The 15575-nt window shown below is 32.9% G+C and overlaps 2 protein-coding genes across 2 annotated transcripts; both read right to left on the minus strand.

The window, feature by feature from the left end:
* Positions 1 to 486: 486 nt before the first annotated feature.
* C922_03193 (hypothetical protein) lies at positions 487 to 1600 on the minus strand (the record flags this gene model as incomplete). The annotated part of the gene is made up of 2 exons (XM_008818785.1): positions 487 to 1302; positions 1511 to 1600. 2 exons carry the CDS (start codon positions 1598 to 1600, stop codon positions 487 to 489), a joined length of 906 nt encoding a protein of 301 aa, XP_008817007.1.
* Positions 1601 to 5159: 3559 nt separating this feature from the next.
* On the minus strand, positions 5160 to 6682 carry C922_03194 (hypothetical protein; the record flags this gene model as incomplete). The annotated part of the gene is made up of 3 exons (XM_008818786.1): positions 5160 to 5345; positions 5537 to 6559; positions 6635 to 6682. 3 exons carry the CDS (start codon positions 6680 to 6682, stop codon positions 5160 to 5162), a joined length of 1257 nt encoding a protein of 418 aa, XP_008817008.1.
* Positions 6683 to 15575: the final 8893 nt, after the last annotated feature.

Consider the following 15575-nt stretch of genomic DNA (forward strand, 5'->3'; position numbering starts at 1 on the left):
TGAACGCGGATTGTTCGCAAAACGATCACACGGTTACGCGCACATATACTCATACATACGCATATATATACACATATATTATATATATGCGCGTAACCTTGTGTGTAATCAAAATTGTAGATGCAGTAAGCTCGCACAACATCAAATCATGCAGTTGTGCAAAAAAAAAATCAGTGTTCACACATAGTCTGTTACGCCAAATCTTTAAATTCCACTCGAAAAAAATTTAAAATAGAAAAAGAAATAAAAGAGCATTGGAATTTCCTGAAAATTAAAATGGAAATTATGCTATTCTTCCTTATCATGATAGTTCAAAATATATAGATATAGCTCTATGGCCTACGTTGTAAAAATGAAGTTGTATTCAGCGTACGCGGAGGGGACGGGGTAAGGATTATATATTTTACCATCTTGCATTCTCTCTATGGTATATCATATAGCTTAGAATTTAACAATTTGAAAGATAATTTTCTTCTCAAAATGGGATTAGTAAGTTCTGCACTGTACGTGACGTGTCCGATGACTATTTTTCGTCTTACTTCTTGTGTACAAAGCAGCCCCCAATACACAGCCGGAAGTTGCCAAACACCAAATAACAGGATTACTCAAAGTGAAAAACGACGCTATTATTAGTGGAGATAGTGCGACTGCACCAGGAACAGCAAATACCTTTGCTCCTTTCTTATATGCTGCCTGTTTCATAATTCTTCTCTGTTCCCCATCATATCTTTTATATTCGTCTAAAGCACCCAAGGAATCGAAAATTTTACCTTCACAATAACTATCTGCTTTCTTAAGCATACTACCAGATCCTTCTGTTCCTCCAGAAATAAAATCATCTTCGTATCCTAGATATAATTCGATATCCATTGATGATATTGTGTGTTCCGAATGAGATCTTCTTTCATTCGTAAGATTCATTACACTATCATAATAACTGGATTCATATTGGGCTGAACTAGTTTCATGATCGTCTTCATCATCATCATCTACATAAAATTGGGATAAGCTAAGTATTTCATCATTTTCATTATTGTTTTTCTTTCTTTTACTTGGCGATGTGCGATGTCTATGACTGTGTCCATGTTCATGTCGATGACTATGGCGGTGGTGATCGTGCATATCTTTTACACGACGGCTTGACTTGTAATCAGAATTATAATTGTATAATTCATCATCATCGAATAAATCTGCCAGAAGGGAATCTCGCCTCCATTCGTTTCCTCCTAAAATTCGTTGGGTTCTGAAACGAGATTCGTCATTCCCAGTCCCATACTTAACCAATGATGTTTCAAACTGGGCCTACAAGAGAGTAGCGATACATAGGTGCGGAAGTCAGTTTCTATTTGTAATAAAGATAGATACATCAAATCGTTACTACGCCAATGTAATGATTCGAAAAATAAAATCATGAAGTGGATTCAAAATGAAAAAAAAAAAGAAAAAGGAAAACATGAAATCTTCACGTTCATGTTTCATCACTCATGCCATTATTGTCATTCTTTCATACCGAATCGTTGCAAATCCGATTTGTACGCGCTAAAAGGATGAAGGTGGCAACTTTAACAAAAAGGGGAAACTTTAGTTTATTTTCTTTCATCGTGATCATCATTAAGGCTGCCGAAATTTTCCACAATGTCTAATTGGAAATGATCGTTATAGTAGTATAAGTGATTAAACGTAGAAGAAAAATTCGTATATTAACTTTTACTGGTTCCTTCCTCTATTTTCTTCAAACGAACTAAATCTTACATAAAGATATAATAACGCAAATAAGAAAATATAGTAGGACCGGACCAAAAAAACAACTTTAAAATATTTTAACATATCACTAAAAAAATTAAAAAAGGAAATTATTTAGAACTTACAAAAGAATACTCGAAATATGTAAATTCTCCCAACAAAATTTTCAAAATATATAACTTAATTTGTCCGACGCTTTATTGTTAACACATTCTTTTTGGCAGGTAATAATATTACCATTTAGGAAAAAAATTCTAGAAATAAATTAATCATGAATAACTCCAAAAGATTATTTAAAATAGGAAGAGGAATAAAAAGGTAACTGATACATATATATATCTATATTAAATCAGAGTAATTACGAAGCTCAATTTTGCGAGCTTTTTTTTAAATCCTTATCACGTGAGAATAATTTGTACAGCACGAAGTTATCTATTTTAATGCAATTTCAGTTATTAAATAATAATAACGATAACATTAAGCACGGAATGTAAAATTTAAAAAGAACTTCTTTATAGATAATGGAAAGATATATTCCACCATCACTAACGAAAAAAGAATCTATTGCTTTGCAGAGTTCTCTAAAGTTGTGGTATACTGCATTCGCAGAAAAATTAAATTCTGCACTCACTGCAAATGCTAGAAAATAATAATGTTACTTTTCAAAGATATTTAACAAAATGAGGTCTTAACTTTTGAACTATAATTCTACACAGGTTTCCAAATTTATATCAATTTTATTTCCGACAAAATATGATAGGAATCAGTTATGAGTAAAATGATTTTATTAAACAACATTTTTCCGCTTTCTCTGGTAAAATAATAGGTATATTTAACATATAATCCGAATAACATTACGTCTGCTAGGCTGTCCACATATATTAAAACATGAAGGAAAATGAAAAATAACCCTAATAAAGGGGAGCAAATTTATAAAAGTAGATTATCAATTTTGGGGCCATTCTAATAATAACTGATGATGCTTCTCCATCCATTGGTTTGATAGGCATATTTATTATATTACTATTTCCAATAAGACGTGCCTTTCCGTTTTCCGGCATGAAACTTTGGTAAATCATAATTTACATAAGTACATATTTTAATATTTTTTATAATAAATTCACTGGGTTGTATATAGGAAAACATGAATCACGTAAAAATATTCTGCATGTTATATTTTTACTATGAAATCCACCACTAGATGACTTAATTCATAAATTATTCAATTATTCCATCATATCGAAGAAATCTGTTTACAATACGAAAGTTTATAATGTTTTTAATTAAAAAACATAATGTTCCAAATAGTAATGAATAAAATAAGCAAAGAATACCAAAAACAAAATTAAAAACAAAAGAACAATGCACAAATACAAAATATGAAAAAATAAAAATGTTTTCTGCATATTACGTAAACCTATATAACAACCTATAAAGGCATATAATATTTAAATGAATATAGCACTCTTCTGTTAGAATTGACAAAATTCCCATAATGTTTCCTCAAATGAACAACCACCTCTCAAAAGCATCCCTTTTGTAGTGGACTAGTTTTGTCAACTAATAAATTATCAATATCATTTAGTCCTAAAAAATTAGTCTACAAGAATTTTCCTAGCATTTTGAGTTTGCTTCAATCATATGCTTTTTTATTTTGCCTATCATCATGTTATCCATATTATATATATGTGCTCTATTCTCTGCTTCTAAGTCTTCTGCTTTGTGAGGCTTTAAAGGAAAGAACATGACATGTTTAAACGATCGCAATGCCCGTGATACTCTAGCGGATTGTAACAGTTAACTCGTTTTACCAATTCCGCTAAATTGTTAATGTTTTCCGGGAATAAACAAAATAACTTCTAATTACATTATTGTACCTGTAAACTTACGCATGGTAATTCTTCGCGTAAAAATGCATTCGTCTTTTCTGTAACATTTGAAATAAATAAAAGCCACTTGGGATGTCTCCAATATGATAAAAATATTTCACCATATGATTCTTTTTCTTCGCCTTCTTCCTCTCTTTTAATTAGACAAAATGTACTATTATATCTTCACAGGCAGTGTTAAATTCAAGATTTACTAAAACAAAAAGGTAACTCATAAAATGTTAAATACGAAAAAGAGCAATTCTATCTGTTCCGTCTCATTTTTTCCGTAGTCATTTTTATAGTTATTAATGTAAAAAAGGCGAAGTCACAGATTCAAAATTTTTTATATAAACCCTAGCTCTACCATTGCACATTCCTTCCGCCTTCGTACATATGACAAGTATAGCAGATCCAAATGTATATGCGTCACTGTATCATCATCAGGTGAGGACAAATTTGTAAAACGGCACAATCGAAACTTCTTAAAGTGTACAACTATAACATCTTCCTTACAGCGCCATTATAACAGAATCATTTCTACACCAATAAGATGCGTTACGATTAATGCTCGATCACTGCCCTGGAGACTTCCGCACCGGAACTATCTGCTTATCATTACACATTGCAAACAACCTTGTACTGTATATTTTCGTCTTCTACCTATTTACACTAGTCCGCGCCTTCTCACAAATTCATTCCTCTCCCCTTGCACTACTACTAACTGTACCACGAGTTTATCACAAGCGCAGCACGTACTTTTACAGAACGTATCCTAAATTATACTTGGCCGGGATAACTCCACATAAAAAAATCATACGCGCATAAACTTCGCCATTACGGCTACCCGTGTCTATTTCTAATTATGACAATTACACCGACTCGCTGGCATTAGTCCTAACCACAAGGCACTTTTCCCATTTTATCACTGCTTCCTGGTTTGGAAGAAACATTTCGACAATCTCGTAGGTTTTAGACAAACAGGCTGTGGCAGACACCCGCTCAGGGTAACACTATGACTCATTTGGGAGGGGGTGATTTTTTTCAGCTGCAAAGATTATTCCTTTCCCTTACACTCACTACGGACTATCTCTTTGTGAGTCACATGGGTAAGCCATCTTAATTTGATGTCACGCGACATCTTCGTCTGCGTCCACTCTAGGTATCCCATATTGTTACCCTTTCACCCATGTAAAGAATCCTCCGACAGACTCTCCATCTACAAAAAACGCCTCTTCTTTCTGAAATCGTAGGTTATATCTCATATCACTACCAACTAGTGATCTGTCAACACTGCCTTTAACATTATTATAGTAATCTTAATCTGAGATGAGTGTATATATGTGTTGTATATATAATACACACACACCTACGCCCTTCTTTTGTCTCCATTCTTCGCATTTTGTTATGTTTCATATATATTCTTCAATTCTCTTCGTGAAGCATTACTGCGACTTTGCTCCCATACAACCAGATGACACTCGTTTTACTGTCAATTTATACTCGATGTAACAAAGCGTCATTCTACCTTTGCATTTTCATGTTCACCTATGAATGACTATTTAACGACTCGATGCTGGGACTAGACTTAAAGTCGCTATTGTTGTCAGTATTGTTGTCGCTGTTTTCATCATCATCGTCCTCGTCATCATCAAGATCATCTGTCTTGTTTCGAACAAATATGTTCTTCCCTCGTTTGTGAGGGTGATAAATCGATTTCCCAATTGGGGTAAACTAAAGAAAAAGGAAACAGTGGAATGATGTATAAATTATGATGCCCCCTTAGGCCACTCTGTTGATGCACATATTTCAAAAAAAAGAGGACATATCTCTGCATAGTAAAAGCATCCATACGCCGCATGCACACATTTATGCATTCAATCACTAGTTCATGATTTCACCCGTTCACTCATCCGTCTGCTCACCTTATAGAGGACGCACAGAAATAAAAATAAGCTCAACAGGGAAACGCCCACCGGCGCGACCAGGCTAAACACGTAAGAGTTGAATCTCTTCACCACGGAAAAGAGCGAAGTAACCAACGCATTAATGCCAATTAATATGTTCCCAGACTGGGATGTATCATTTATAGCTTCCGCTAAAACTCTTCCTCCCATTTTTACGACATTACTTTGGGATGTGCCTGTAATGTCTCTAACCTTCAGAACAGTTCGTGGCTCGATCTTCTCTGCTTTTGTAAACAAATTTATAATATCTTGATAGCAATCATTGAATATGGATGACAATGCAAGACTAACTACAGATAAATTCTCCAACACGTTCTTGGGATTATACTTTGGATAATCGTCAATATACTTTGTACAAATGTTCTCTTCTTCCATAGTACATACGGAATTCCATTCGTAGTACAAAGGAACCTTAAGTTTAAGGTAGTCAATATATTTCTGACACGCCCTATTCGTATCCTTGATAGCTGCCGTTTTGATGGTAGAAAAATCTTCAATAAAATCAAACAAATTTTTAACATCTTTTAAATATTTCATATCAACCAGTGTTTTATCGGGATGACATAAATTCTCGGCATTGGGGAACTTATCATTATTTATATTTTTCCATGCATCTTGAAGGCCATCAATTATTTTAAAAAAATTTTCATCATTTTCGTTCTTATTAAGATTTTCATACACTTGTTCGTATAGCCAGTAATTCAAATCATAACAATGTTTCTTACTTAGACTATCTTTTTCACGACTTTCATTTATCTCGGTTAAGTTCCTTTCCAGTTTAAAAAAAACATCTCGAACCCATGGTGTCTGCTCATATGATCCTTCTATAGCTTCCCAGTAAACGTTTTCTTCACTTTCTTCACTTTCTTCATTTTCATCATTTCCATCATTTTCATCATCTTCATCATCTTCTTCTTCGATTATATCTTCATTCAGGTTATCGTAATATATTTGGGAAGGTAAGTCCTTGTACTTCGAATCCTGTAGAAAAAAGCGGACAGACAAAAATGGAATCACAATAGCAACATACACAGCGGCACATGGATAAATTCACACCTTCGCCCAATGCATGGAGTTAGGTGTGCTCGCCCGATGAACACCCATGGGTGGACAAATTGCGAACAGGCATAATTATCGGAATCATAACAGAATAGTTCTCGTGACAACCATAATCGTGGGCATGACAAAAACACGTGCAACACACCGCTGTGCAATACGAAAGGAGCTTACTTCTCCCATTTATGAAGGTTCCTATATTTTGGACGTATAATAATTATATTTAAACTAATAACATTTGTGGCGCATTAAAAGCTCAGTTCGGATAGACGAAAAATCGCAACCTCTTGAAACAGACTTCACATGGACAGTAAGTGCCTTTTTAACTTACAGAAATAATCAGTTACAATCAGTTACAATCACTTATAATCACTTGTAATCATTTGTAATCACTTGTAATCACTTGTAGAACGAGACGTTACGACATAATCCCCATTACTAAATAATCCATCATAAAATGAAAGCTGGTATATCATTACACAATTTCTCCCCTGGACTATATAAGAAAGCGACTTAATATTCATATACAGTAAAATGGTAAATAGTAAAAATGGCGCTAAAATTATAACTCAGAAATCATTTTATCAAATGTAGTTATATATTTATGGAAAAAAATCACAAAGTCCATTATTAAATTAGGAAAGTTATAATTATATAGGCATAGATAAAAATGTACAAACTCGCGAGTTGTAAATGTTGCTTTGAAGAAAGCATCACCTAGGCAAGTCCGTATATGCGTATAAATAAACAAATATAAACATATATATATAAAAGTAAGTGTAAATCTTTAGGTAACTATACTTGTTGGCCCGTTGTATTAAGCACGTTGCTGACGAAAATTTTCATTTTTTGGGTAAACGGAAGGAGGAAGTTCCTTTTGCGCTAAACAAGTCACTCCATTTTTGCGTTACGTAAAACTAAATATGTACAAATATGTGCTATCGTGTTTGTAGAGTTAAATCGCGCCATTAATTATGAATATAACATCATTTTGAAATTTACATATAAATAAAAAATTGCGAACATTCGTAAAAAATTGTCACATTTTTATTATAAATAGAAAAAAATTCTAGAACGCTAACTTTGGCACCCGATCTTGCGTGTTAGGTATATATACATTATACATATTGCATAAATTGCATTATATATATATCAATGTACATGATGTTATATATACATTATACATATGTGCAATATGCTTCTACGCAACGGGGTTATTAGTTGGTTGGGCTAAATTTCTATCTAATTATCAAATCAAGCAATAACAATCTATTCTACTACCACCCTCATATTGCACCCTCAAAAGTGCACTCTATGGCTTGCCTCCTTCCTGAAACATACCCCCCGCCATAGTGGTAATTGAATATTTCTGTTTTTTAACTCACCGAGGCTTCCATTTTACATCGCTCACTAGCTAAAATCTGCTATATATATATATTCGTATATATTTATTCATACAATGTACTTCTTCACTTTTAAAAGGACCAAATGTGATTATGTACTGTATACATGTATTATACCACTTAGAAGCAATTAAAAAGAAATTTGTTGAACCATGTTATTTAAGATGTAAAAAACACTCTTACAAATGTATAACGCAAAGAACTATGTACCGTGAGTAATGAATTTGGCACACTAATATTCGGAAGATCTGAATCTTCCTATTTAAAGAAAGTAACAGCACTGTGCATATAAATATATATATTTATACATATTTGTACATATTTATTCATATTTACACATATCTATATATAAACTTCTACATATTGTACCATAATTATAACGAGAAAATTTTGCCTCCTCAAGGTATTTTTTTCGTAGAACACAGTGGAAAAATAATGAGTTAGAGGTCCCTATTTATTTATAAAATATATGTACATAAATACATGTATATATATTCTAACCAATTATATAACTGTAATTTTTAAACTCCCTATAAACACATAAGCCTTTTAAACGCCTATAATGGTGCCCTGCATAGGGTACATAGCACATAGTCATTTTACAATTATAAAAAACGACATGATGCGTACAGCTGATGTGTTGGTATATGTGCCATGCGGGTAAATATTACCTGGCAAAGCGAAGGTGTTTCGCCCCATATCGAAAAAAAAATGATGAACAATTTCAAACAAACATTCTGCGGGATTTTGATTGGTCACTATTAACTAATCACTACAAAATAGTAACCAAGAAGTAGTAACTAATAACTCGTAACTATTAGCTGCTAATTGTTAATTATCCTTTGGGGGCACACTTACGGTAAAAATTGTCACACAATACAGCACGTATAACATCATCGAATTAAATAAATGTACAGCTTCTTTTATTACACAAAAGTATACGCATCGTAACAAGTAAAAACTCATTCATCACAAGGACGCGGAAGGTACCCCCATAATGTTTCACTTAGGGAAATAAGAGTCCCCCAAATAAACAATTTCATGTAGATTTACATGTATAATGTGAATATAGAATTAAAGCTTACAAATTGTAACATGTCTGTAAATTTACATTGCGCAAATTGCTTCAAATAATACATAGTTATAGTTTGGCCACGTATTTTTGCGGCTTTGCTGCTGTGTACACGTGCTCTTTTTGCCTTGCTTAGTCTTTCTTTAATTTGCTTAATTTGTTCAATTTGCTAAATTTGCTGAAATTTTTTCCTATTTATCTACCCCCCCCCCTGGAATATAACATTAGTTTTTATTTTTCTTCCAACGAAACAAATGGGAGGCAATTGGCGAAAAGGAAAACCCAGGTGTACTTTTCATGTCATTACTTGAAACATAATTGCTAAATCTTTTAATAATTAACGCTCGAGCAACGCATTATTTTTTTACGCGTTATTTTTTTCTCTTGCAAAAAAAAATTGTACACATGCATGCTGTATTATCGGATCACGGAAATTTGTATCAATAGTTAAAAGAAATAATTTAAATACCACTTGCACGTTCATCCCCTAATTGCTCATTTTTCACAGTTGTTTTCTTGGACACATTTTATCTCGAGAAATGTCCTCGTTACCGCCATCATCATGTTTTGCCATTATTTCCGGGCCATCGTGAATGGAGCGGAGGAAACTATTGTATAGCCTATTATTTAAAAGTATATCATGCATACGGCACAACACGTGAAACGTCCAACTGCGTACCTGTGAAAGATATTCCCCGCCCCTTTAATAAAATTCACGAGAACTAATTTCGTACAGCATCTTTTACGAATATCTATTCCTTTTATGAAGTAAGCGAATCGACAATTTTCTATTCGCACGTATTTCCTTTAAGGTCCTAACTGGTCCTCCTTTTGTGCGTAACTTACCTTTATAACAGAATATTCTGAAATGTTGCCTGCTTACGTCCAAGAAAGCACATCTCCCCGCAATGTGTACACATATACATGCGCACAGTGGGGGTAAAAAGACACTTAATTTGTGTTTCACTATTTAGTCAAGAACACCGTACCACAAAAAAAAATAAACATCATTCAGTTCCCATTTGATGATATTGCCTTGCAAAAATTAAACAACCCCGCGATGTGAAAGGAAAAAAAAAGGCTCTCTTTGTGAACTACCCAACTCTAAGAAATCATCACGAACAAGTATGCACAGAAAAAAATAAATTATAACAAATTATAATTACTACATCATTAGGGAAAAATCCAACGTTAAAGGTTTAACGTCAAAATTATGAAAGGATATATTTTTAAAATGTACCTTACTTATGCAACGAATATGTGTAGTGGATAAAACTGTTTCTCCGACCCCGTTCCCATAAGGAGTCTACCATTTTTAGCTTACTTTTGTGTAAAAAAATTGTAAATGTAGAAATCATGACAAACTTCATCTTCTTTGTTATTCTGCTAAAAGGTTTAATACCACCTTGACCGTAAGTTATCGAAATGTATGACTACCTTGTCTAATTAAGCCAAATTAGATGAACGACTTCATTGGAATACTACCTTCTCTCATTTTACGATCATGCTTTTTTTAAAAATTGACCGTATTAAGTGGATTGGTAGAATGTCCTGGCTTCACCGCACTGCCATAATTTTGTCATCTTTACGACTACCTCTAACGGTATAGCATTATAAGAACCGGTTTTCCAAAATGAGGACATTCCTTATTATGAAGTAAATTCCATATAGAAACTACCTCTTTGACGTACACAATTTTACAACTTTTCACATGTCCAACTTGTACGTATGTCTGTTTCCAACTTTCTGGTGCCCTTAGTAATAAGTGCCCTTTCCAACATGCACGTGTAAATTAATGGGAAATTGATCGATACGCTATTGATGTTATTTCTTTGTTCATTAATTGTTCTCTTGCCGCGACACTATTGCCTTCGTTAAGCTGACAGTGAGAATAAGATAGGCATTTATATATGTAGACACATCTTTACCCCTCTGAGAATATTACTGCTCAATTGATGTCTGCTTTCGTTGCTGTTATTATTATTATCATTATTATCCCAGGGGCTTAACAAAGTGTGTTCAAATTTTGTTCGTCCTTCTTTGAACGAATCAGCAAAAAATTAGAGAATGTGCGGATAGGCACACATCTATATATACGTACTTACCACACCAGCACGTAAATTATTAATTCGAATAAAACTCATTTTTAAATAATCATAATAAGGAAAAATACAACCTTCATAACATTTAGATCAAATTATTATGTCTACCTTTCCTGTTCACTATTCCGTAAAAAGGTTAGGTATTCAGAAAACGTAAAAATTATCATCATTCGATGTATGAATTCTTTAATAGAAAATTGTGAATTCCCATGAACTATCATCTTTATGTATTGCATACACATGATTTTGCCAAAATATTGTGCTACCTTTATGGTGTACTGAATACGGCCTGATTGACAAGGAGTTATTACATGCTACCAATCATGCGCTCTGAGCAGGAAGACCTCATAATAAACGCTTGTTTAATACCTCCATATAGAATTAGAAATTAAGCATTTCACATTTTGACGTAACCATTGCTTTGCTTCTTATTCCCATTTGTATCATTTATTATCTGGAAATGTACGTCACGTTCAATCACGACTTTAGCAAGTGCCATAAGTATACACTATTCTGGTGTGTGCCGAGTTTGAATAATTACCTAATCATAGTAATATTGTAATTACAAACAAAAGTACTACAATGTCTTAATGCTTTGGAAACGTTAAAGATTTTTACATTTTTACAATTTTCCTTGTTCCTTTGAAATTTAAGATAATTGTAGGTATCTTCCTTCAGCGGTAGAAAAATGTGTACATTTTTTTTTTTTATTTTCCTGGCAAAGTAACCATATCGTATATTTAGCCATTTTTCCCAAATTAGACACAGATTTATCAAATTCTGTAAATATTTAAAAATGGTTCCATAATTTGCACATACAAATGGCCAAACAGGTCACTCCTCGGTACAATGTCCTGTTAAAAAAAATTTCTTTAATTTTTGTATCACTTTTTCCTGTTTTACCTCAAACTTAGCGCAATAAATAATGACCATTTCTTTGAGTAGGAAAGGATAAGGTTAGTGATATTTTTTTTTTTTCCGAGAGGAGAAATTCCTTAGCACATTTATTCACACTTCCGCACTTCAAAAAATTGTGAAAAAAAATATATACTGTACCACACCATGCGAACAGACTAATCAAATGACAAACTTTTAAATTTACGTCGTTTGCAATAATTCATGTCTCGTGATCATTCTGAACGAATTTTCCTTTCCACATCACGATAGACACTCAAACGGGTAATTGCAAAAACGCAATGTAATTACTCTCCCCACGGAATAGTTAAAAGGGGGGGAATGCCTCATTTTCTGGTTAATCTCAAAAAGGTGATATCCACTGTGGGGATAATACAAATCTCCTATTCTGTAACGCTATAGGAATAGCAGAAATGTTACTAATTGTATACTTTCTTAGAGGAACACTGTGCAATTACGTTCATTGCAAGTCCCCGTCTTTCACCTTTATGAAATATGTGCCTCACATGAGCGCATCAATCATTTAATGATCATCTTACCATAAGGTTTTCTACTGTTTAAGGTTTCACACGTAAGATTATAAAACGTATTTGAAATAATACAAAGATAGGGGTACATAAACATTTGTTCAAAAGAGGGTAGCTCTATTTAGTTTCAATAATCAGCGAAGTCTTCATATTAGCCAAGTAGGGAATAGCTAAATCGTTCACCCAATAAACGTATGGTAAGCACTCATAAGCACAGTAGCATTTTAGCAAATCACCTAATAGATGTGTCTTTTCTATATGCACCACTCTGTAGCACATATGACATAAAACAATTTGGACCCAAAGTGCACCTCTTAGAAGTGCCATTTACACAACAACAAGAGACAAAGCTTAAAATAAAAATGCCCCTTTTTAAGCATCCTCTGTTCATACCTTAATGACGCACATCCAATATTTGTATTTACGCTGCACGTTATTAATATATAAGCGGAAAAAGCAAAGGATCGATTAAAACATTCAAACTTCTTTTCGAAAAAGTCAAAAGTAAAAACGCACCGATGGTTAAAAATTTAATATATACTTTCTTTATACTCCTTTTCCATTATCGTTATAATTAAGGGTCAGGAAAACATAATTATACATGCCGGTGACGTGTTCTCATTAATGACAGAATCTAAAAAATTAAGACATAGCGATTAATATTCGAATTACTTTTAGGTGAGGCCTCTGCACTTTTCTGAGGAGGTGGGACATACCTAAATCTCCCCTTGTTTCCAATCTCAAGGATCAAATTGTTAAGCAGACACAAATTAGAACATTCCCTATTTGAGGGAAAACACTGAATCAAGTTTAAAGCGACCAGACTTTAAATCTTCCATTATAGCTAAACGCCAAGTGAAAGGAATTGCCTACTAAGAAGATAGCGTCTCTAATTTATTCATCACAAACGAGTGAACTCCTAAATAAAAACACTACCTAATGACCCTTTCTAAAAGTTTGCACAACATTTCATTTATAGTTATCTCAAAATGTTCCCTCGGAAATTCATGAAATTTCCGAAATGCCGTAAACAGTTGATAACGCCTCAAGAAAGCAGCCGAACGCGAAAAATGTGCTCATTTTTCATAGGCTCCGATTGGAGTAAAAATTACTGAACGAAATGGAACGGAAGGTAGATAAAACTGCATATACATGTATATATATGTGAAGATATCTAATTCCTTCGCCTTTTAAATAACGTTAGGGGGCGATTCCCTAGTCCAAGTGCCATCCCAGAACACGGAAAGTCATCACTTTTATTGTTAAAAACCTCCCTGAGTTTATTTTTCACATGCCTTACATATTAATATATGTGCATATAAATACACGTACGCTTTTATTAGTCCACGTAGCATACATACTGAAGACCTACATTGAGGATGTGACTTCTTATTACCTAATTGTGCGCCCTTGGGGGACCAGGGAAATGCGGACACATTTTATGTGCGCGATTTGCCTTAAACTTAACCTTTATGCGTCATTAAATGGATTACCTGAACAGGAAATTATTCTACGCTAAATGCAGGTTCACATTACTAATAAAAAATTAACATTCTAGTAAAATTATGAATTAGTTGATTACTATCGCATAACGTCGCAAAACATTTCCTCTCTGTGCCATTACACAACCAACAGTGTTTATTTCTTCTTGAAGGATTAAATTTTTAATCGTTCTTTATTTTTTTCCATTTTTCTACATAGAATTTTAACTACCTAATGACATCTTCAATTACTTAGATGAAAAAGATAGCCACTAACTGTTCACTCTGTGGTAGCATCTTTCCATTTCCCCCTCGTTTTGTTATAAGTATCTTTTAATTAATTTTTCCAGTTCACTTTTAACTATAGACTAATCGAAGGGCATTCGTAAAATAAACTTACGCGCCATTTTAATTCATTATTCTATATAATATATACATATATATGCGTACTATAGGTGTTTTTTTTTTTAAATTATGCGCGTTGCTTTAGTGGAGATGCCTTTTTACTACATTGTCATACGTACAAGTGATATTTTCCGGGACTGTAAAGAGTGGGATGGCTGAGCTTTTCCTCATCCGACTAACGGAAAAAATAATAAAACATTTACTTTCACATTGACTAATAAAAAGTTATTTAAAAACGCAAAAATCGCAGGTAGAGAAATTAAGATATTCTACAATTTTTTTGCTTCCTATTAATCATTACCATTCTTAGCTTAAAATGTGAGAAAACATAAATTTCTTAATTCTAATCGATTATTAAATGTATACTTTTATTTATATTTCTTCGTAATTTATACCCCTTTATGCGATATAGCACTTCAAAACGATTATCATCTTATACTCCTTCACTTCACTCCTTATTCTCTTTTCTTTTTTTTCGAACAATTCGTTGACAATGTGAAATTTTTTATTTTTAAAAAATTGCATTTTACCTTTCTTTTCTTTTATTTTCTAATTTTTAAGAAAAAGAAAATTTCACTAAAAAAATAATATAATTATGCCATATTCCCCCTATAATTTCCACAGAAGAATGAATCATACAATATTTTTATATTTGGTGAAAATTTTTTAATCCAATTTATATATTTTAAAGGAATGTAAAATTTTACTACTGTAATTATTCCCATATGGTCAAAGTGTATACATACATACATCAAAATTATATATTTTATATTTAGAGAAAAAAATTATTTATAAAACATAGTTATACTGAGAAAGGAACATTTTCTGCATAATTTCCATGTGCTGTACCTTTTAGTAAAATTTATGCAAGTGTTATTATTGCATATTCAATTGAAAAAAATTATATTTTAAATTAATAGTGATATTTTCATAGGAAATTTACTATGCAAAACATTTTAATTTTTTATTATACTATTTTTACCATTGACTAAAACTGAGAAGTTACGCTAGTGCGTATTTTAAGAAAAGGTTCATT

This window comes from Plasmodium inui (genome assembly GCF_000524495.1).
Source record: "Plasmodium inui San Antonio 1 unplaced genomic scaffold supercont1.13, whole genome shotgun sequence".
NCBI lineage: Eukaryota > Apicomplexa > Aconoidasida > Haemosporida > Plasmodiidae > Plasmodium > Plasmodium inui.